This window comes from Anastrepha obliqua, chromosome 4 (assembly GCF_027943255.1).
Source record: "Anastrepha obliqua isolate idAnaObli1 chromosome 4, idAnaObli1_1.0, whole genome shotgun sequence".
Lineage (NCBI taxonomy): Eukaryota > Metazoa > Arthropoda > Insecta > Diptera > Tephritidae > Anastrepha > Anastrepha obliqua.
Window position 1 is genome coordinate 112,190,937 of NC_072895.1, and position 24,956 is coordinate 112,215,892.

The following is a 24,956-nucleotide window of genomic DNA, read 5'->3' on the forward strand; positions in this document are numbered from 1 at the left end:
ACTTTCTACTCGGTATGCAGTATCTCCTGCTTCTGTAGACAAATCAGTATTCCTGCGCATTACCGTTCATTTGTAACGCCAATCTAGAGTGAAAAGTTGCCAAGTTCACTTTTTCTAAAACAAACATCTATTTTAATGTAAGCAGCAAGAAATATAAAAAATGCATCGCTTCCTTCCGTGTTAAGCAATTTTGCCAATTCCAAAATAGTCAACGCAAATGTGATAAGTCACAAAGAATACAACTTTTGTTGTGGAAATCGATTCATTTGGATTTGTTTAGCCTTGGAATAAGCGAAATCTTGTGCTGGAGATGCTTGAAAATAAGTGCTTGAACAAAATGACTTTGAAATATTATTATTTTTCTCTTAATCACTTTTCACTCTAAGCTATTTTTAATATATATTTAATTTTTTTTGTTTGGTCAAAAAACTATAAAGTTTTAAAAATGGAAGAACGAATCATAGTGACATTTGTTTCTAAATCTTTCAACAATTAAATCAAGCTGTTAAATTTTGAATTGAGGCAGTTATAAGTTATATGCATAAAAGAGAGAGAGAAAAAGCATAAGCACTAATTAACCTTCAATCTAAAGCAGTGGAAAGAATTTCGCATACATCTTCGTATATTTGCATTTCTTATCTTCAAGAAAGCTTTCTAATCTCTTTAAAAACAAAACTCATTTCAATTTTAATTTCTTTCCTTTGCAGTAAAATTTGCCTCCTCATTTCAGTGTTTGTGTCTAGGCTCGACTGTTTTAAAAGTCATCAATCAATTAGTAAGTCACCGGCGTATGACAATTAGAAGCTAAGCGTCGACTAAACGCGCTTGCTCAGCCTCGGTTATCAGTTCGAATTCTTTATTATTTATGTTACTTATATATGTAGCTCACAATTATTAGCAAAAATTTGCCGCATTTAGAGGCAATGCATTTTGTACAGTGATTTTCAATTTATATGTATGTATGTATATAAATATATACGCATGTATTTTAAGCGCGTATTTTTTGCAATTCAGGAATTTCTTTTGCTATTTATAATTATAATGAGTTTTGCGTCATGAAATTTAACAACATACAATTAGTTAAATCATCCGTTTGTTTGGAGAACTGTAGCCCATGGTAGTGTCTCGGTAAAATGCGGAGCAGCGAGAGAAATGGTGTGCCGAACGACAAGGTACATGTGAAATTGAATCAACAGTTGTTTTTGGGAACATTGAGAGAAATAAGCATGATAAGCATGATGTGTATACAGAGATTTCAATATTGATAATTAACTTTTTATGCTTCTCAAAAAATGTCCAGTCATTTCGTGTTGAAATAAATACAGGGGCAAGTAAGCACGACGTTTGCAATTGGAAAAGTAGCATAGTTCCATATGCTAAATGCTTACACTGCCCAATGTCTCTGCAGAATAAGTGCGGCATGGGAAACAGGGTGTTAATCGCTCTGACCTAAACTGAGAGGCAACAAGTAAAATTCCATAGATTATAAAATTCTATGCCACACTATGTTCTAATCACATATATATTCATATACATACACATGTACATATGTATGTATATATAACAAACGATAAGTGCGTTCTCGCCTTCTCAATGCCATTGATCGGCAATATTTCATTTCATTTGGAATGAACACGTGAGTTGACCATCGCTGTTGTTGAGTCAAATTGACTAATTTCTTTAAAGAAACACGGTGTCAGTGAGATAGCAAATCGCTTATTTCAATCGCAAATAGTTATCATTTAAGAAGTATATGAACGTATTATATTTGAGTGTTTTTAGCAGATATAAATACATACATACATTTGTATATACAACTGGCGCACAAAAATTTCCAAGTCATTGGAGTGGATGACGGCAAAGAAGAATTATTATTATATATACACATATATACATATGTGTGGGCAAATCTTCGCGTTTGCATGTCATATATGTATGTATATACATCTATGTACGAATACATATAAACAAAAAACAAAGTATTTTCGCACGCGTTGCAGAATTAATAATATGAAAAACCAGTTTGCCTGAAATAACAGCTGCGAAGCACTAGCCCACATAGTTATTTAAATCAAAGTTTTTTATGTATGTGTGTGATACAATGTAGCTGCATACTGTGTGCATGCCCTATAGAGAAAACCTGAACAACGAATTGTTGAGAAAAGCTATAGGGCGTTTTCATTAGCATGCGAAGAGACTACGAAATGAATATTGCGTGCGAAAATTGTCATTATCTCGTTTTTTTTTAAATTATCTAATCAAAAAATTCCTATACAATTTTTTTATACCGCTGTTTCTGCAGTTTCAGAACTTAATATAATAATAAAAAAAGTTTAAATTTATTATATTTATTAAAGGGAAACTTCGAGTGGGAAAAAACTCCAAACTCGTTTAAATACGTATAAATACGATGTTTGAATAATAATAAAGTCAATAGTTTGTATAGCTTTTTATTTTATTTTTGTGTTCGCGATTTTAAAATTCTGCTAGCCGTTTTCGTTTTTGGCATGTGTTCAATGTGTTAAGAGATGCATATGCAATATGTTGCGATTGACAAAATACGTAAATAGGTAAAGAGATAAATATTTTGTTTTTGCCAGTCATCATGATTCCACAAAATAAAGTGAGGGTGTGTTTATTTTGGGCCGATGCCAACTAAGATTATGTTTTAAATGTATTTCTAAAAAAATACGCCAAAAATTATACCATATATATTAATATTCATACTATCTTTTTAGTGTTTTTGCGCTTTACTCTTCGTATTGATTTTCCCGCTTCAATAATTAATTTTGGCGATAAAATCAATCAATTAATATTTTAATTCACTGTGAAAGAGATAAGAGCATAGTTTCGTACGCAAATGTAGAAGTTTCAAAAGCTGCCCATTTGAGGCATTCAATTTTTCACAGAAAAAACTATTTGAGTAGTGAATTTTTTTTTTTTTTTTAACGAATCCATACCAGAATAAAAAACAAATAATAAACTCATGCATTTCACCCTCAGAACTTGAATTTCCACAAAAAATCTGTTTTTGCTGTTAAAAAACAAACAAAAACTGATACATATTTATTTCTTTAATTTCTTGCGGTTCATTTTTAATACGTTTATTTCTTTGAATAATGACTCATCTTAATTCGTTATTCGTTATCAAGGAGACAATTAAAACTTGCCGAATTACTCGACATAAAAATATCTCTGTACACATATGAATACATAGCATTATTACTATTAGTTATATTACTTAAATAGTTTATAAAACAAAAAGGTACCCAATTAATTACTAGAAGTGACGCCCAGGCAAGGCATTTTTGTTTTATCGCTGCCTGCACTATAATTTCTGCGTGAATTGCCAGAATATGCTAGAGTCGCTCTCGCCAGTTTAGCCACTGCAACCACAGCTAAAGAGCATCACTAAGCAGTGATTGAAGTACTGAAGCACGACGCAACGGTGACATAAATAGTAAAGTTATACATAAATTTTATTATTATTATTACTGTTCGAAACCGTAGATTTCCCTACAGGGTCGCACAGTTATGATCAAAGTAGGTACGTAAGTACATACATACACATGTATATGCAATACATAAATACACATTGGGGTATATACACACCGACACACACTTTAAAACGCATTAAAAGAGAATATGACTAGCAAAATTTAAAGGCGGCACGTAGAACAGCACAAAATATTGTACTAATACAAAAACCACTAACAACAACAAAATAATCGCAACCGGCTGCCGGTGGCCGATACATACAAATGCACATTCTATTTACTTTCTACTATTTATTCTCCTATGTCATATGTTCGCATTGGGTGAGACTAAAATAAACATAACACAAGTAAAGAAAATAAAGGGGAAATGTATTTTCTAGATGCGCTCGTGCGATAACTAATATCTAAGTTGAATTCCTGTACTGAAGTTGAGGCCGTGATTACGGCTGTAAAACAGATTTCGATTAACAATAGGGTGAACGCAAGCAACGCAGAGATTTTAAGAAATTCCACATGAAGTCGTAAACGCGCTCAAGCAGGAAATTGTGCGGATAAGATTAGCACAATCGTTCAATTGATCGCAAATATGTAGATTATGCACGCAAACATATGTACATACATAAATATAAATAGTGTGTGTATGTAGGTAAATATGCAAAGTTCGTTCAAAAACAGTAAAAACGTAAATTTTACTTACTCCAGTGTAAAGGACCTCGGGATTAATATGTGGATCTGGCACCTGGCTTGAGTATTTGGCAACTCCACCATTCATTGCCCCAATCAGTGATTTGCCGGAAGACACCAGCGCGTTACTTCTCAACAAACGCAACATTTTATTCAGCTACTAGACACTTTTTTGCACCGAAAAAAAATATTGTAAATTAACACTTAAGTTTAGAAACCAAAAAAGAATTAATTTGCAGTAGTCAATTGACTATTCGATTTCTTCTCTTTTCTTGACTCTTCTAGGCAACAAACTAGCGTTTACTTTGAAGTGTTTATGGCAACTGTTGGCCGTGCCAGTGCCTCATATACATATATTTTTGTATATTGCGAGCTGTGCCGCGTTCGGCCGCGGTCGATGATAGGCAGAAATCGTACGAATAGCTGAAGGTGTCAGCTGTTTTGTTCGTGCCTGGGTACAGTTTTAGTGGAGTTTCATTTTTAATGGGAACACAACTGCTAAGCGTTACTATTTAAAAATTTTACTGAAAGCTGTGTGTACGAACTTAACTGTGCTTTTGTAATTGAAAAGCCTTATTCATATAAAGTGGAAACAGTTTGAAGATTCAATAGATAAGAAAAAAAATTCATAAAAGCAGAAAGAATTTAAGAAATTGTAAAAGAAAAATAGTTCACAACGGACCCATTTCGTGGTCTAAGTGGCATCGTTGTCTCTATGTGCGATGCGGCTGCCAAAAGAAAAATAAATTACAAGAAATTATAAAGTAAAAGAAAGTTCATAAATAAAAAACTTATAAATTATAAAATAAATGAAAACAAAAACTATAAATAACAACCATAAATTAAAAACATTATAAATAAAACAAAAAATAAGTAAATAAATAAAATAATTGTAAATACATATAAAAAAACTATAAATAAAAATATATAAATTAAAAAGATAATAAGAAGATAATAAAAATAAATAAGATAATAATAACTTCAACAAATAACACTAGATATAAATAAAAAAGAGATATATTTAAAAAAAATAATCATTTAAAAAAATATCAATTCAGGACAGAAATAAAAACAAATAAAAAAAAACGTTACAAATTAAAAAAAGAAAATATTATAAAAACAATTATAAATTAAAAAAAAATTATAAATTAAAAAAAAAAAACTTTAAATTTAAGCAATAATTAAAAAAATATTTAAATTAACCAAAATTATAAATTAAGAACGAACAATAATTAAAAAAATATAACTTAAAAAACATCAATTAAAGACGGAAATAAATAAAATAAATTAGAACAAAAAAAATTAATATATAAATTAAACAAAAATATAACTTAAAAAAAGTGTCAATTAAAAACATAAATAAAAAAATAAATGAAAAAACCATAAATTTAAATTTAAGTAATAATTTAAGTTTTAATAATAATTTAAATAAAAAAAATGTTAATGAAAAAAAGAAGAAGAAGAAATAAAAAAACTATTATAGATTTAAAAATATATAAATTTAAAAAAATTCTAAATTAAAAAAAAAATCTACATTAAAAAAAATTTTTTAATTAAAAAACAATCTAAATTAAAAAAAAATCTAAATAAAAAACAAAGAAAATGTAAATATAAAAAGCAAATTAGTTTAAAAAAACTATAAATAAAAAAAAAAAATTATAAATTAAAAAACACGTTATTACATTAACATTAAAAAAGTATAAATTTAAAAAAATTCTTAATTAAAAAAGCAATAAAATAAAAACAATAAAATATAATGTAAAACAATTACAATTAAAAAATATAGAAAAAAGAAATTATAAATAATAAAGATTAATTAATTAAAAAAAAACTATAAATAAAAATATATATATAAAACAATTATAAATTTAAAAAAAATTATAAATTAAAAATAAGTAAAAAAAGAACGAATTAAACAAACCTATAATAAAAAACCAATTATACTAGGGCAACACAAAGGACCCAACTTGCGGTCTATGTGGCACTCCGATGCGGGGTCACCCTTAAACCAACCAACCAACCAATTATACGTAAAACAAAATGTAAATTTAAAAAAATGTAAATAAAAAATATAAATTGCACAAAATTATTATAAATCAAAACAACATAAAAATTAAAAACAAATTTAATTAAAAAAAACTATAATTAAAACAAACCATAATTTAAAAAAATATATAAATAAAAAAGAAATTATTAATTTAAAAAATTTAATTTAATTTAGTTAACTAAAAAAATCAATCATAAATAAATACATATATATAAATTAAATAAATAGATATATATAAATTAAATAAATATATATATATAAATATATATATACATATATAAACATAATATATAAGGGAGAATGGGGAGTTGTGAGACGGGTTTTGTTTTTGGACCCGTATTCTTCAAAATCTTAATTTTCTGCATATGTCAACGATGGAATCTTTAATCAATGAATACTGGAAGCTATTGGTATGGCCTATTTAACAAAACTACAATTTTCCTTAAAATTAAAATTGTATATAATAATATAAAATATAATACAAAATACAAAAATGTGGGGAGTTGTGAGACACCATGGCTTAAATCAATAAAAATTATTTATTTTAGTTGTCAGTTCTTTATTAAGATGAAAAATAAAAAAAAAAGACAATTGTTATAAAAAAGTATATAAAAAATGCAATGCCATCAATCTGATGATTCGCAGTGAGAACATGTATAATAACCAGTTCGTAAATTGGCACACTTTAGGTGCACAGCTCGATCGCATACATTGCAATGAATGGAGTTGTTTCTGCTTAACTTTTTCGGCATTGCACCTTTGCAGATGATATATATACAAACAATGCAGGAATATTGCGAGGTACTTATGAAAGATGCGTTAAAACATCGAAAAAAACGGTGTCTCACAACTCCCCACATTTGTTGTCTTACAACTCCCCAAATCGTTTTTTTTATAAATGACCGCGTAGTCATAAACACATCGAACGTTCATGCCCAAGTGAATGTGTAAATTCAAAGCTAATAGGACAATTAATAATTTGTATATATTGACATTTGCAATTTGCTATAACAACTGATCGAATGTATCGCAAAACAAATGATGAAAAAAACTTACCGAGACATTCCAAAACACAGTAACTGGAGAGACGCGTCGAATGCGTGTAAATATGACCAATGCTAGCTGAAAAGTGAGATCGCATCGAGAACACTTGTTGACACTTAAAATCGAATGTAAACAAATGAATAATGCCGAAAGGTAACAATGTCTCACAACTCCCTGTGTCTCACAACTCCCCATTTTCCCCTAATTATAACTTTTTTATTTATTTATTTATAGTTTTTTAAAATTAACTTTTTTTTATTTATAATTGTTTTTTCTTATTTTTTTTATTTATAATTTTTTTATTTATTTCGAACTATTTTTATTTAAATTTTTTTTATTTATAATTGTTTTTTCATTTATAGGTTTTTAAAATAATTTTTTTTTTCATTTATAATTGTTTTTTAATTAACTTTTTTTATTTATATTTCTTTATTTATTTAGAATTGTTTTTATTTAGAATTTTTTTATTTATATGTTTTTTATTTATAGTATTTTTTTATAAATGAAAAAAAGAATAGAATACAAATGCGACAAAGTTTTGATCATTTTATTTATTTTTTATTTTACTTATTTATATTTCATCCACTTCTTTTTTTATAAGAATATAGCACTTGTAGTATGCCAAAAACATATAACTCATTGTACCATCAAATTTTTAAACTTTTAACCAGAATTTATAGAAATTTCGGGGATGTAATTTTTTAAATCCATTAAATTTTAATATAAATGTGTGCTTATTAGTTTGTTTGCGGTGTATGTATTTTCTTCCAATCAACGAATGCTCAAAATTTTTTTACGTAGAAGAAAATGCACCTGCAACAGAAAAGGTTGTATTTTGAGCCATTCTAAACTTAACTTGTGCATGTCCATATGGAAGAAAAGCTCAGCATCGTGTGCAAAAAAAAAATTAAAAAAAAAATCAACGCGAATTTTTAAGCAACTTCAAACTTATACTTTATTATGCTAAAATTGAAAAGCCACATAACTAAAAAATTTCCAAGAATTCAGATGAAAAAATTGAAAATGACAATTTTTTGCGATTTGCGAATTTTGTGTAAGTTTGCAATTTTGTTTTATAAGGTTTTTGTTATGCAAAGAATTATATTTAAAAAAAACTTAACATAACATAACTTTATTATGCAAGCAAAAGTGTATGTATGTAAGCAATTTTATTACTCACAGTGCATCATCCACTAGCAGCTCAGCTGCACAGCTCGGCGTTAGCTTAAATTAATGTGGGGAACACTCGTTTAAACGCAACAACAATTGTTAGCAACTGTCAGAAAGACGTTCTCAACATTATAGAATTTTTTCATTGTGATTACACTTTGGTATGGATTAAGATTAATTGATTAATAGAAAGTGCAAGGCGCAATTCAATAAATATTTGAGTGAAACTGAAAATAGTCAAGTTTTATCTGTCGACGATGTCGAAGAAGGTCAATAGGAAAATAGGACGCATTGACTGGCATTGGAAGATAGTTTTTGCAAAAACCAGGAAAACAATGGCATTCAAAACTCATTCATAAGATCAGCTCCTGATTTCATTTGGAAGAAATTAAGAAAAAAAGCAATGGACGAAACACAGGAATAGAAAAAATTTCATTTAGTTGCTGTACACAAGGCGAATCTATTAAAGGTGGAATCGAAAACCAGCTGATTTGCCTTTTTTCCTTCGCCGTGTCCATCCAGATGTCAGCATAAAATGAAACGACGAAAACCCGTTCCATTCGCAATATCGCCATTTGCTTCTAGCTACAACTTCATGTCGGCTGTGCAACATAGTTCATCTTTTTCTTTTCTACTCTCTTTTTGTCGTGATATTCCAATGTACAAAACGTTGTTGTTGGGCTAGTGGAACCCCTTCGAAGTTCCACTTATACTGGCTTCAGAGGGTCATAACAAGGTTTATGACAAAAACAAACAGGTCTGCTAACAAATAGAAGAGAGAAGAGATAAAAACTTCAAGGAAAGAGAAAAAAAAGAAAAATATGGAAACTGCAAAAAAAAATTGTGCATATCTTTCTGGAGGGTATAATCAAAAATCTAAAAAATATCTAATTCATTAATACAAAAATATTTATTTATATCAAAAACAAAAAAGATCGTAAAATCATCACGTTAATAATAGTATACATATGTACGAAAAATTAAAAATTTGTATGAAAAATTTAAAAAAATTTGTATGAAAAATTAAAAATTTGCCCACATAACGAAGAATTTCTGAACATTACTTCTAATTGAGGTCGAAATATCGGCAAATATGTATGTAAATTGAAGCAATAATTCAATATGCTGTTTTGTTGTTAAAATTCAGATTAGAGTTTACAAATAAAAAAGAAAATACCAAAACTAAATCGTTGCCATGATAGATGGTTCTAAGTTACCGTAACTATCCCGATTTATACCTGACTAAAGCTACGATTAGTGGTGTCGTACCTTAGCCCTAACCGTAACCATAACAATCAGCTGTTCTGATCAAACATATGGGCAGCACTTATAAATGATAAACAACGTCATAACCGTAACCAGCCAGCACCACAGCCCCACCCACTGGTATAGAAATTTCAAAATTTCGATTTTTTTTGATATTTCGAAAGTAAAGGGTTTTCCAATAACAGGTGCTATTTTGAATGGCCCGCTATTTCGGTAGATGTCGCTTTTGAAGCTGTCATTTTTTGATATTTGACAAGTAGAAACTACACCATTAATAAAAATGGAACGATACACGCTTAAACAACGCATTGAAATTATTAAAATTCACTATAAAAATGGTGAAAATTTGGCAGAGACGGTTCGTAAAACTCGAACATATTTGGGTCATTCGGGCACCTTGTCGGACCGCAATACAGAAATTGGTGAAAAAGTTCGAGCTGTTGGCACAAGTTAGTGATGTGAAGAATAAAACCCGTCGACGTCGCTCAAGAACAGCCCAAAATATTGCTGTTGTAGCCGAAAGTGTTGAAGAAAACCCAGATTTGTCCATTCCTCGTCGCTCTTTGGAATTGGGCATTCCACAAACATCATTACACCGTATTCTGCATAACACCTTAAGGCTTATAAATTCCTATTAATACAAGAACTCAAGCCGGCCGATCATCAACAACGTCGTGTCCTTGCTGATTGCTGATTGGGTCGTTGAAATTCGTGAAAATGATCCGGAATTCATCGAAAAATCATCTTGAGGGATGAGGCCCATTTCGTGGCTTCGTCAACAAGCAAAATTGTCGGATCCGGGGCTCAGAAAATCCAAGAGTTATTGTTGAAAGAGAGGCTTTTCATCCTCAACGTGTGACTGTTTGGTGCAGTTTATGTTCCGGCAGAGTCAGAGGACCTTACTTTTTCGAAAATGAAGCTGGAGCAACAGTTACGGTGAATGGATTGCGCTATCGAGAGATGATTAACGATGTTTTATGGCTGGAATTGTATGGTATGGGTTTGAACAACGTTTATTTTGAACAAGACGGCGCTACGTGCCTCACAAGTAACGATACCATTGATCTTTTACGGGAATAATAACTCTTATTGGAAAACCCTTTATAGTATCTTAAGAATATACTTTGAAATTTTCATGCGGAAATTCCCAATATTATAGCTTCTACAGCCCGTTAAGGAGGTAGAGAGCGATCCGCGTGCTCCTGTACGTCAAACTTTGAACTCATTTATCTCGAAACGACTTTTTTTGGCCTGGTGTTGTCACAAAAAAAAAAACTATTCAACTGAATAGTCTGAAATTTTAATATGTTGTTTAGAACATCAATGGCTATCGCCCGTACTAGAATCATATTATCATTTCAATTATTTCGTATTTTTTTGATTAAAAAACTGAAAACAAACCAAACTTTAGAGTGTCAAATTCAAAATCACGCCATTTTGTCAAATTTTTTTCTTTTTAATTTTTTATTCTAGTACGGGCCATAGCTACAGTCATACTGACTAATAATTTTTTGGTTTTTGTGTTTCAGATAAATGTTTAACACAGTCCAGGTCCAATTTTTCGGGAGGGTCAACTTCAGCGCCATTTTTAAAATTATTAAAATTAAAAATTTTTGTTTTCAATTTTGTATGTTAAATAAGTTTTATTTAACTAAAAACTTTCAAGAACATTTTTCATTTTTTTATTGTCTACAAAAATTCCTAAAAGTACTCTAAATTTTCGAGCTCTAGACTACCGGAACCCCTTAAGAGCTGTTACATCAACAGCATGCTTCTAACTTTTCATTACAACAACAACAACAACTAAATATTTGGAGACCAGTAAAACAATTTAAGACAATTATTAAAATATTCCTCAAAGGTTGCCAGATATTTGTGCTCTAAAGAAAATCTTGTAAGGACTTTTTTGTTTTTTATTTCTGCATTTTGAAATTTTTGTGATTAGAAATAATTACATATTAATAATGATAATAATATTATTAGCCCTAATCCCATGTCGTTCCATCTGGCACCTTAATCCCATGTCGATGGGTCGTTCGCGTTCGGCGCTTATTTCTACTATATAACGCCAACAGAAAATTAGAAAAAAATCACAAGGTAATATATATTTTAAGCCTTAACTAAATATATCCGGAGATATTCTTTCAAAATTTTTTATTTAAATAATATTTTATCATAAACAAAAAGTATGAAACATGCACTGTGCAGTAGTTTCATGAAAAATTCATGATTAATGGACGGACACGAACGAACCATCGACATGGGATTAGGGTTAATTACGTAAATATAAAATTACTTATGTAAAAATATTATTAATTATTTAAAAAAATTTATTATTATTTTTTTTTATTTCATACAGCACAGCTGGGGCACTCTAGTAGAATTAGCGGAAGGAGGTGAATTCGATTTCAAATTCGGCTTTTGAAAAGTGTTTTAAAGATTGGAACAAGCTCGGGAATATTTGCATTGGTTGCCATGTGGATTATTTTGAAGAGAATCAGAAAATTATCAATGAATAATTAAACAGTTTCTTGTTTCATTCATGAATTCCGGCCACTTTTTAAATAAATGGCCACATTTTTTATGAGAAATATGAAATGAGTTTTTACAAATTTATGGAAAGAAATTATTTTCAGCTTGTCAAGATTCTGCAAACGTAAATATGTATCGCCTACCACATACATATATATTTTTATAATTCCTTGTAACACTGTTCCTACTGGCACACCTGCATGCGGTCACGTTTAATAAAGTGTTTGATATTGCAAATAATCGCTCGAGTGAAAAATAAATAAACAAAACACCACACATACAAACGTAAGTACATACATTTTTTATGGCGACATATTATATAAACCTAAAAGTAATTTTTTAATATCTAATCGAAAAGCATTCAATAGTAAACCGGCCATAAACGAGCAGTCATTATAACTCTGGCACTGGAAGTTTCCTCTGCATTGCATTAAAGTTCAAAGAGTTTTGAAACCCACCAGTATTTCGCCATTCCTAGAGTAGTACAGCATACACAGCGAAAAAGAAACCGACTAAATACGAACATGTCCACGCCCACACTAGACATACGCCCACTAACGCCGGTATTGCAACAGAAGGCAATCGCCGAATTGAACGAGGTGCCCGAACGACTACACGCGGACATCGCTGCGCTCAGAGAGTGGCTCCTAAAGCAGCCACACTTGAAGGCACGCACAAGTGATCAATTTCTCGTAAGCTTCTTGCGTGGCTGTAAGTTCAGTCTAGAGAAAGCGAAGCGAAAACTCGATCAGTACTACACTTTGCGCACAGCGCTGCCCGAATTGCATCAACACACATTCGTGGATGATCAACGTTTGCGCGCCATCATACGTTTGGGGTAAGACGAATACAAATTTATATACGGGTACAAATATACTATAAAGACGTAAATTATGTGAAATTCTTTATGCACTCCTCTAGTGTCACCCTCTATCTGCCACTACCGCTTATGGACGATGGGCCATGTATGGTGTTGATGCGCCCTGGCAAGTACGATCCAAATGCATTCAATATAACAGATATACTGCGCGCCAGCATCATATTACAGGATATATTTATAATAAACAATGATAATGCCATTGTTGGTGGTTTTATGCAAATCGGCGACTTTGAGGACTTCGGTTGGGCACATTTTCTACAAATGAGTCCATCACTCATGAAACGATTCAGTTTGTACGCCGAAGAGGGTTTACCGATACGCATTAAAAATTCACATTTTTTCAATACGGGTGCGGTCTTTGAAAAGCTGTTTGCCGTGCTAAAATTAGTGATGCCAAGCCAGATGATTGAAAGGGTGAGTTGGCGTGGAAGATGTGAAAATATAGAGTATATTTAATAGTAAATGTGTAATAATAGTAATATTGGTGTTAGCGTTGTTGTTGTTGCTGTTGGTGGTGATGGTGTTAGTGTTGTTGTTGTTATTGTAGCAGTAGAAACCTACATGTACGGGGAATCCAAATAGTTCCAATTTAGTACAACCGACTGTTGAAGGAACAGTAGTCGAGTGTTGTTGTAGCTGTTTACAAAAACGTAGTGTCTTTATGTGTGGCAAGTATAGAAATGAGAGGTTCCGAAGATTGCTCGATGAATGGTAACAGCATTTTTTTTTTAGCGTTCGTCCAGTTCACACTGCTGAAACCGAACTCGCAGGCTTGAAGCACTTGTGTTTAATATTTTATACTCCCGCATATCTCTATTTTTCCTAAAATATTTTGAAGGGAAATACGTTTAAAAATAATTCCATCTAAAATGGAAAAAATAATAGAAAAATTCTCAACTTATAGAAAACTATTAATTAATATTATATATTCAATGTTTACCCCTCTTCCACAGTTTCACGTACACCCCACATTTGATTCCCTGTGCGAAGCCGTGCCAATAAAGTACCTGCCAAAGGACTATGGTGGTGAAAATTACAGCATTGAGGAGATTATCGCAAGAAGTGAGCAAAAAATTTTGGAGTATCGTGAATATTTGTTGGATGAAGAAAATTATGGTGTGGATGAAAAGCTACGCGTAGGCGGTGCAACTAATTTCGAGGCACTGTTCGGACAGGAAGGTTCATTCAGAAAGCTGGACGTGGATTGACGTGGAATGTGAGGTTAGAATTGGAGATAATACTTCTTAGTGTGATTAATTTAATAATGCAAGTAAACCTTTTTGTTTCTGTTTGTAGGAGACAAGCACGCACAGCCAGAGACACATTTTGAAACTTAGTTAACTTAGAAACCAATTTACGCGTGTGGAATCTCGAGAGTCTGAAATAAATTGAGTTGAATATTAGTTGTGTTCGATACCACGCAAATTTGTAAAAGTTTTCCTAGTTTTTGCAAGCAGATGTTCGTTAACGAGAAAAAATTATCCATCATCCAAGAATTGAGAGCGCAAATTCACAGTTGTATGCAAGAGAGACGTTGATTTTGTGCTGGAGAGCTTTCGGCAGAAAAAAAATTTGATTGAACTTTTCCTGAATAAACTAATACATTTTTTGTGGAACCTGGTATTTTGTGCACTTTTGCCCTTGCCCAGATTTAAAGTTTGTAGTTTATAGACAGAAATAACAATATGAAAAATTTATCAAGAAAAAAACGAGAGTAGATAAATATATTTTTATATATTTTTTCAACTATTATTGAAATGGCTGTATGAAAATCCACAAAGTGTCATGGTATTCCACTTTTTTTTATTTTTTCATCATAAAACTGTACTCCGTCTGTTCCGTTATTACGGCAGCTTATTATACTTACATATATATGTCTATATAATTTATAATTATTTGTGATTATATTCGTAAAAAACTCTATCAAGAAAAGTCTTATGAACTTCACCACGCCGAGGTGAAAGGTTCCTTGCTGGAAAACAGAGAGTTGTAACTTTTTGTCATCTTAATTTATGAATTTGTGTTGTGGTTGATTTATTCTTAAAAAACTCGATCAAGAAAAAATCGTATGAACTTCACCACGGCGCGGTGAAAAGTTCCTTGTTGGGACAGTTGTAACCAAGGATGATAGATACCAGGTTTGCTCGTTGGGTAGGTAGGTAGGTTGGGTGGTTGTCGTAAAGACACACTTAGACCTTTCGCAGGTCCATTGTGATACCACTGGAGCTTATCTTTACACCCCATGGGTTCCTTTTCAAACCATCCGGTAGCTTTAATAAACGAGCAACGCTTCGTTAGTTTTAGATGGGCTATGTCCGCTACATCGGTTAGAAATGCTGTATCAAGAGTGCGCAGCCTTCTCATAGCTAAGCTTTCACACTCACATAAAAGGTGTCTGACTGTTTCCTCTTCTTCTGTATTAAAACAGCTTCTATAGAAATCGAAGTACGGGAGTCCTAACCTTCTAGCGTGGATGCCTATTAAACACTGACCAGTTAATACACCTATCACTTTTCTTATAGCTTCTCCGTTAAATCTTAACAAAATCTTCGATCGACCGCTGTTCCAGTTCGGCCATGTCTGTCTGCGTAGTTCGCATATTGAGAGGTTTTGACAACTTGTATTTACCTTTGTGATGGTTTCCCTGTCTGTAAGTAATTTACAAGTAGCTATGGGCATGGGTATCAGCGCCTTATCCGGTTTGAGATCGAGCGTTTTACCGGTTCGAGCAAGTTTATCCGCCATGCAGTTTCCTGCTATATTCCTGTGGCCTGGCACCCAGATAAGGTGCACTTTGTAGTATTTTGATACGTCATTTAGAAGTTTAAAACTTTCTAAAACTGTTTTTGACGAGTGAGTTTTAGATTTAAGCGCTTTTATTGCCGCTTGACTGTCCGAGTAAATGAAGACTTCATTTGTGGATGATACTCTCGTTTTTATTACCGTAAGCTCGTTCGGTATGATGAAAAACAATTTTTTTGAGGGGAACTTTAGGTTCTACGTCATTCGTTTTGTGTTTCACAAAATTTAGCTTTAGCTGTCAAATTCGCTCAGAGCCGAATAACGGTCTACTAGGTAGTACACCTTTAAGAATCTTTTCACTGTGAGTTGTAACTTTTTATCATCTCAATTTAGGAATTTTTGTTGTGGTTTTATTCCTAAAAAACTATCAAGAAAGTCTGATGAACACCACGACGAGGTGAAAAGTTCTTTGCTGGAAAACAGAGAGTTATACTTTTTTTGTTATCTCAATTTTTAAATTTTTGTTATGGTTTTGTTCTTACAAAATATTACTATCACTACGGTAAGATGAAAAGAAAATAGAGAAACAGAGAGTAATAATTCTTCTATAATGGGCAAGATCTTCAGCATTTATTTTTTTTCCTACATTTCTCAAAAATCCCCTATGTAGACAGACTAAGAAAGTTAGAGAGAAACCCACTGTGGAAACTACTTACAAACTTCAACTCTCGGTGCTTTGCAAAACCTTCTTTTGTTGAAGGTTCTCCCAGAACTGGGTTGCCTTTATTGCTACTAGTTTATACTTTTCGCAAACGCAAACTATTCTTTTTGGAGCGACTTCAATCCACTGGATACTCAGTGCGCTGTTTGGCGCCAATGGTGCACATTAGGAAGCTATACACCACGATTTTTGGTCCCCAAAAGTTCGGCAACATGGCGTGAAAGATCTTCGGTTTCAGCAGAACGCTGCTAGGTGCCATTATGCCCTCGAAAAAGTTGATTTATTAAAGGAAGTGTTCGATGATTACGACCGGAAATGTTCATCCTAACTAAGCAGCAAGTTAAGTGAGTTTTCCCCTCGGTCATTTGAAAAGTAATTTGCCTAAGCAAATAAGCCAGCCTTGACGACCATATGCTCAAAATCATTTTCCACCAATTATTTCATGAAACTGTGTACCAATCGAAAAAATATCATTTTTCTAGCTTTTTTTTATTTCAACTCATAATCCTACAGCTTTTCATCAACACCCTTTAGTATTATCTGCCATATAAAAACAAAAACCATATCGTTGGCAACAGTCTTGTTATCAGCTGCATACACACAAATGAGCTTACATTTTCACCACTGAATAAATAAATTAATTAAACCTAATTGCAAAATTTGTGTTTATTTCTTGGTGGAAATAATCGTTCGAATGAGTCGAATATTCAAAGGCAGGTGAAAAAATTCCAATAAACTGGTTCTGTCGAGGAAAGAAAACGGCCCTAAACAGGTCGTTCTGTTGAGAATATTCCTACCATAGCGCAAAGTGCTGCTGAACAACAACAGCAACAGCGACATCAATATCGATATCTCGACGTTCTCAGCAATGACGCATTCATGTATCGACCGATTGGCTATTTTTGCTTCAAAAGTAGTAGAAAAGTTCAAATAAAATTACAAGTTTTCTCGATATTTTAATTTTTTGAATTATGCCATCAGGAAACGGGCAATACGTACTATCTCATAAAATTTCAGTTTTCAGATTTGTTTTTAATAAAACAATAGTCTACAAAGTCTGCCCCATTAACTTTTCATTATCATTGTAGCCATGTTAGCGTTGTGCGGGTGGCCTGATAATTACTTTGTCTTTAGCTGTGGCAATCCCATCAATAATTCCATTGGCAACATGGATAAGTATATATCTCTTACACAATATAATATTATATGTACCTATAGCATAACATTTTCTAAAATGAAGGCAATGTTAAATTATTTCATACCAAAATGTTTTCAAAATTTTCGCAGAAAGAAATTTTCAACGAAATCTTCAAATACCACTGTCAAAATATAGTCGAATTAAATTTAACCAAGTCGGGAGAGCCTCTTATGGTCCCCCATCCAAGTACTAACCGTGCCCGACGCTGCTTAATTTCGGTGATCGGACGAGAGCCGATGTTTTCAAATGGCCTTTGACAGGACAGTCTGTTTTGCGTAATCGCAACGATCCGGATTTAAATCCGGCTAAGAACTGTCTTCACTCAAGCAGCATTCCTCGTATAAATGTATATGGAGAATGTTTATACTGCAACAACAAAAACAACAAGCCTCTAATGGTCGTTTACAGCAAAGAGAACTGTAATGAATTATGTTATGTTCTTTTGTTATGTTAGTAGAGAATGTTGATGAACCATTTCAACTAACATTCTCTATTAGAGCTGTTACAGCGAGAAATGTTAATTTGGGCACTGTCGGTTGACATGTGTGGAGACGACACAAACATAACAACAGGCAAACGAGAAAACAAATATGTAATTATTGAAGAGCAGATAAATTTAAAAATAATGTTAAAAAACTGCCCTTAAAGGTTATTTTCAGCAGTCAGATTCTTTTTTTTTAAGAGTAATTAAAAATTTTCAACGCAGCTGGGCAGTACCATTTTTTCAAGCACATATGTATGTATGTATGTAATTGTGAGTAAGGAGCTTTCCCAAATTGACAAATAGGTGAATTGTTAAAACAAAGATAACACATAATATATAATAACCTTTAAGAGTCATTGCTGTTTGCTACATTTATAGGTACATAATGTTGATTTTAGTTTCAGATTAAGAAATGTACTCGCAAACAAACAACACTATGCGAACATGTGAAAAAAATTAGTGTGAAAATTGATGACGGCATAAAAACGTTTAAATGCGAAAAATAAGCAAAGCGGCAGCATTATCAAGAAAAAGGCGTATATTACAGTTGTAGGCAAAATTATAGTAATGCACATAAAGGAAACACAAAACAGCGAATTCCTATATATAACTAACAACCATTTTTTTGTAGATTAGGAACTTTAATAATTTTGCGAAAATTTGAAGACTTTCATTCCGACAAAAATTTTTAATGGCATTGCCAATTACTATTAAATGGAAAAAATGTACTATACAATTTCATTAAATATTAGAATACGAGCGAAAGTTATTTAAAGCAGCTGTAATTCAAAAATATTTTTTATTAACGTTGCCACCTACTTTTTAATGGGAAGATAAAAATTAATTACAAAATCAAACAGCTTTCAATAGACTAAGAAGAATTTATTGGGAAACTTAACTAAATATTAGAATATGCGTGTCAACCGACAGTTGTTTAAGGTACTTTAGTACAAAAATATTTTTATCAGCTACTTTTTAATGAAAAAAATAGAAATTAAATATAAAATAAAGTAAATATTTATTAGCATATGGTTATCACACGAATTAGGATCAAAAGAAGAAGAAAGATTCCATTAATATTTTTTATGGCGTTGCCAACTAACTTTTAAGGAAAAAATGTTAAATAAGTGAAATTATATAGTAATTTTTTGTCTTACTGTTTCAAAAATATAATTTTCGGAGGGGTTTTATTTAACGTATTATATTTCTGGCTATTCTCTTTAAGGGGGGAGCCTGGTTTATAAAGTCAAAAAAATCAATTTTTTTTTTCATTTTAAGCGATTCCTAATATATTTCAGAATATTCACACAAAGTTACAGAGCCTAATTCTCAATATTTCCGTAGAAACAAAGCCAAAGGTAGGCGACCGTTAGGTAGTTACGCTGTGAGCGGACAGCTATAGTACAAACTTTATCTTCTTTTCTCGACTTTTCATTTCTTGTTCCCTTCAGTATTAAATTCTCTTCTATTTGAACTAACAAAATAGGTAAAAAAAAATGTTTCAAGATTTTTATACCAAGTTGAGGTGAATTTTTTTTTATACAAAGGCATTTTTTTCTTTAAAACCTCCAAAAAGTTGAAATTTTTGAATTTCTCTCAGTTTTCTTAGTTCATCTAGAACCTCCAAAAAGTTGAAATTTTTGAATTTCTCTCAGTTTTCTTAGTTCATCTAGAATAAAAAATCATGATAATTAGAAATCCATTTGAATTTTTTGCTTTAGTAATAATTACGAGCTATATCTTGTACGCCAGTTGGAAACTCCAGCTGCAACACTGCTCTACTAATTTCTATGTTAAACATTTTTTTCAACTTATTTTAACCAGTACAAAAATTTTTATACTTTTTAAATGTTCATTAAAAGATAGAAAAACAAAGTAAGTGCTAAAGTAATTTTTTCCTTAAAAAAAAAATCGCAAAGAGATGCAATTTTTAGACCTCATAAACCAGGCTCCCCTTTAAATAGATTTCTAGAATAACAAAAATTTTCCGAAAAATTAGAAAATCAATAGAAAAAACTGATTTTTTTTTTTTTTTTTTTTTTTTTTTTTTTTTTGTCGGGACAACTAGCAAGTGCAGCACTCAGACATTAATTGAGTCCATTGTACTACACTTGGATTCCCTTTTAATTTTCTTTAAATCTACCCGATCTCCGAAGAAATCTGAGTAGATCTTGTGGTGCCAAGGAGCCAAGATGGTCGCTTCTTAACACATCAGTGCCAAAGACCTCAAACCTGATTCGGGCGAAGGCGGGGCAGACACACAGGAAGTGGTCCGCCGTCTCATCCTCCTCTTCACAAGCTGGGCAGAGTACACTGTCTGAGATGCCCAACCTTTCCATGTGCTTTGCCCACAGAAAGTGGCCCGTCATTAGTCCAACCAGCCGTCTGCACTCCCCTCTGCTTAATGACAGAAGGGTTTGCGACAGTTGATCGGACATGACAGGTAACATCAGTTTTGTCCATCTGCAGCCTCTCTCAGCCTGCCAAGCTCGCTTGTGGGTAGTAGTTACCCATTTGCTAACCGTGGCCGTGATGGCCGCAGAGGGGAGTGGCAAAGCGGGCTCTGGGCCAAAGAAGTTGGCTTCAGAGCCCATCTTAGCTAAGGAGTCAGAGGTCTCGTTACCCGCGATACCCACGTGTCCCGGGACCCATGTTAGCATCAGGCTGTTATGTCTGCCGACATAGTTCAGCCTGGATTTACAGGACTTCACTACCCCTGATGTGGTTTGAGGGCTGTCTAAGGCCATAAGCGCTGCTTGGCTGTCGCTGCAGACACAAATAGATCTGCCTCTCCATCGTTTTTCCACAACAAAGTTCATCGCTTCTTGAACTGCATACACCTCCGCTTGAAACACAGATGCATGCATTCCAAGAGCAAAGTGCAGTTTTGTCCCGCTGGATTCCACGTAGACCCCAGAGCCGGAGCCATGCTCGGTCCTGGAGCCATCCGTAAAAATGCGAAAACAGTGTTTGCCGGGCTCATTTTCTGAGTCTCCCCACAACTGAGCCTCTGGTAACACTACACTGTATCTCTTTTCAAGTACGACTCTTGATGGCATTGAGTCAAGGGGCATGGAGAGAATCGTTGGATCGATGTCCATGCCTTCTCTGTGTTCCAATGCTGGACAAGGGCCGTACCAGTTCCCACTGTGTTTCAGTCTGCAGATGGCCTTCAGGGCCTCTCCTCGGATGAAAGCATCAAGTGGTGGTAAACCAATCAGAGCATCTAGTGCCGGGCCTGAAGTAGTCGGAAAAGCTTCGGTGCAACAGATGGCCACAGTGCGTTGTAGTCTCGATAAGGTCCTCCTGACTCCCACTAGGGATAGTCTACTCATCCAGACCACTGATGCATAGGTGATAATGGGTCTTATCATAGCTGTGTAGATCCATAGGACCTTGCTAGGAGAGAGACCCCACGTTTTCCCAAAGACACCTTTGCACTGCCAGAAGGCTGTCAGCGCTTTGGATGCCTTTGTCTCAACGTGTGATTTCCATAGGAGCTTACTATCGAGGATTACTCCTAGATATTTAATTTCCTTGGATAGCTGGATTGTGACTCCTTTTAGCTTTGGCAGAACTATTCCGTCAAGCTTCCTCCTTCTGGTAAAGAGGACAATACCAGTCTTGGCGGGATTTGCCGACAGCCCGTTCGCACAGCACCAAGTGTCAATCCGATCCAGAGTTTTCTGCACTTTCCTGCAGATGTTCATAAGCGAAGAGCCTGTTACTAAACAAGCAACGTCGTCCGCATATGCTGGTGCGTAGACTCCCGAATTGTTTAAGGTGGTGAGCAGAGGATCGATTACCATGCACCAGAGTAACGGAGACAGCACGCCGCCTTGGGGGCAGCCTCTGTTAACCCCAGATGACACCAGCAGATCTTCCTCTGCTCGCACCGAAACGATTCTTTGGGCCAGCATCGAACGAATCCAATTTACTAGCACCCGGTCTACGCCGTGCCTACTAGCAGAGTTACACATACTATCAAAAGTGGCATTATCAAACGCCCCCTCTATGTCTAAAAAGATACCCATAGCGTAGTCCCTCCTGTCGATGGCCAGCTCTATCCTAGCAACAAGGTTTTGCAGTGCCGACTCGCAGGATTTTCCACTCTGATAGGCATGCTGAAATAGAGACAGAGGGTGAGCCTTCAGCGACTTCTGACGTATGCGCAGTTCCACCAGTCGTTCGAGACTTTTCAGCATGAAAGAGGTCATGCTGATTGGTCTAAAGCTTTTGGGGCTGGTGTAGTCGTCTTTTCCAACCTTTGGGATGAAAGCGACCCTCACCATCCTCCAAGAGCGTGGTATGTAAGCCAGTGCCAGGCATGCCGAGAAGATTTTCTTCAGGGCTGCTGTCACGAACTCTGCACCCTCCTTCAGCATGGCAGGAAATATGCCATCTGGCCCGGGCGACTTGTAGTCGTCAAAAGATTTGATGGCAAATCGAATGGCGGCCTCATTCACCACAGATCTGGCAACGAACCAGTCATGCCGAGAAGGTGTAGCAGCTCTGACAACTGCCTCTATCAATAAGGGCTGTTGCCGGCTGATGCTTATCTGATTACCAGGAAAGTGAGACTCCATCAGCAAGCTGAGTGTCTCACTTTTCCGCTCCGTGAAGGAGCCATCAGATTTCCTAAGTGACCCCAGCTTTGCCGTTGGGTCCCTTTTCAGGATCCTAACCAACTTCGCCGTGTCACTCAGAGATTCAATACCGCTGCAGAATTCCCTATATGAGGCTTTTTTCGATTCCCGAATAAGCCTCTTGTAGTTCTTCTGAACATCACGGTATCGCTCCCAGTCCTCTGCAAGGTTAGTCTTGAGGGCCCGGTTTAGAAGTTTTCTCGACTCACGCCTCAGCATCTGGAGCTCTTGGTTCCACCACGGAACGGGAGTCCGGCTCGGGAGAGGTCGAGTTGGACAGGCTGACTCAAAACAGTCGGTTAGGGCAGCGTTAAGTTTCTCAACAGCCGCCTCAATGGCCTGTTCTTTTCGAAGTCTTGGTGGCGCAACGTCAAGGTCCCGCAACGCCTCCCTAAACTTCTGCCAGTCTGTTTTTCTTGGGTTTCTAGAGGGCAATGGCATATGTGCCTCCTCGCCACACTGAAACTCAATGTACCTGTGGTCCGAGCACGAATCTTCGGCAAGGACTCTCCAGTTCTTGATTGACCACCCAAGTTTTGAGTTTGATAGGGTTAGATCAATCACCTCCTGTCTTCTAGACGTTACAAACGTTGGCTGTGAGCCCTTGTTTTGTATGTCTAGGCAGGAGGACGCGATAAAAAACTGATAGTACTTCCTTCTAGGGAGTTTTTATCAGGACCATAACTCCCGATTCGAAATATAAGTAAAATAAGTTTGGGAAAGCTTTAATAATACAACATTCTAAACAGTGTTGCCACCTTTAACAAATTATATATATTTAATTTTTCGCCATAACCGCATGGTTTGCATTTTTCGAAAGTGGGACAATAAATAATAGAAGTTTTTTCTAACAGCGGTCACCTCATGGTAGGTGAATCTTCTATTACATTTTTGCCATAAAAGGGATCGTCACGAAAACCCATCTGTAATTCAGAGGGGGCATAAAACTGGAAGTAGGTGCACTCATTGAAGATCAGCAAACTGGAGGAAAAGCCAACGAAGTTTGAGTAAAAACTCTGGCATGGTTGATAATCGTACAAATTCATAACTCCAGAATCCATAGAAACACCAGAATTCATAAAAACTGCCGAATTCATATAAAATTAAAAAAATGGTAATAAAACACCGCACTCATTGCTCGCTGGTTTTGGGCACTACTACTATTGTTTCGACCTCAGCTGTATGTACTATACTTATACTCACCTGCGTATACATTTGTATTTGTAATACCTACGTATATTAGGTGTTTGTACTGATAAAATAATTTTATTAAATAGGGAGATTTTTTTTTATTTTTCTCGCTTTATTATTTTATAATTTCTACACGTACCTGATTTTAATTGCATGTATTCGTCTGAAGGCTTACACACAAATATTTTTATATAGTCATTTAGGTTTCAGTACCCAACTGGAATTTGACTCAGATAATTGATGAATAGCAAATGATTTTGAAAACCGACTGTGAGTATACCTATTTCTGGCGTGCATGACAAGATTTGAACAAAAATATACATATATTATATATGTATATATATTAATAGAATTAAAAAAAAAAAATACAAAAAAAAATAAAAAAAAAAATTACAAAAAAAAATATAAAAAAAATTAAAAAAATGTTTTCCAATTATGCCGGGCATTGGTAAGTTTCCAATTCATTTCTGACAAGTAAAACCCTATTAGCCGTTCCGATGCTGCATAAAATTATGAAATGTGCTGTTAAATTCTTTTCATATTCTGAAAAATAATTTTTCGTAATCGCATCGACGAAGATGGTTCTTAGCGTATAGAAAATAAGAAGTGCAATCTAGGGTTAAGAACACATAAGCGCCGCATTTTCTTCCATCATATCTTAATTTCGCCAAATCAGTTTCTGGTATTTCCATAATTCCATGTATGTATGTGTGTATGTACACTCTCAGCGAATGCGATTATTAATATTTTTCCGTAATTTTTGTTGTTTGTTTTATGTTAAATACTTTTGATTAATAACACAGGCCTGCGAAATCTCGCTTTCTTACAGTTTCTACAACCGCTATGGGTTTTTC

The 24,956-nt window shown here is 34.1% G+C and overlaps 2 protein-coding genes across 5 annotated transcripts in view; one reads left to right on the plus strand and one right to left on the minus strand.

The window, feature by feature from the left end:
- The window catches only part of LOC129243800 (aldehyde dehydrogenase, mitochondrial), a 24,171-nt gene extending 19,651 nt beyond the window's left edge, over positions 1-4,520 (minus strand). The window contains exon 1 of the mRNA XM_054881120.1: positions 4,195-4,520. Coding sequence (XP_054737095.1) covers positions 4,195-4,329 — 135 coding nt within the window. The 5' untranslated portion in view covers positions 4,330-4,520. The remainder of the gene's footprint in view (positions 1-4,194) is intronic.
- Positions 11-14,811, plus strand: LOC129243808 (alpha-tocopherol transfer protein-like). 4 transcript variants are annotated; one of them, XM_054881132.1, is made up of 7 exons: positions 11-137; positions 708-775; positions 12,068-12,525; positions 12,599-13,078; positions 13,162-13,534; positions 14,074-14,341; positions 14,417-14,811. In XM_054881132.1, the coding sequence occupies exons 4-6, from the start codon at positions 12,765-12,767 to the stop codon at positions 14,326-14,328; spliced, it is 942 nt and encodes a 313-aa protein (XP_054737107.1). In that variant the 5' UTR covers positions 11-137; positions 708-775; positions 12,068-12,525; positions 12,599-12,764; the 3' UTR covers positions 14,329-14,341; positions 14,417-14,811. The 4 variants fall into 4 exon arrangements, with proteins under 4 accessions (XP_054737107.1, XP_054737105.1, XP_054737108.1 ...); XM_054881130.1 differs by lacking the exon at positions 708-775; XM_054881133.1 differs by lacking the exon at positions 708-775 and having other exon boundaries at positions 12,073-12,525.
- Positions 14,812-24,956: the final 10,145 nt, after the last annotated feature.

Bases quoted from the DNA above. Each gene is read 5' to 3' on its own strand.
- LOC129243808 (XM_054881132.1), top strand. From the start codon at position 12,765: ATGTCCACGCCCACACTAGACATACGCCCACTAACGCCGGTATTGCAA. The intron at 13,079-13,161 runs GTAAGACGAATA...GCACTCCTCTAG, and splicing joins CGCGCCATCATACGTTTGGG to TGTCACCCTCTATCTGCCAC. The intron at 13,535-14,073 runs GTGAGTTGGCGT...CCTCTTCCACAG, and splicing joins CAAGCCAGATGATTGAAAGG to TTTCACGTACACCCCACATT.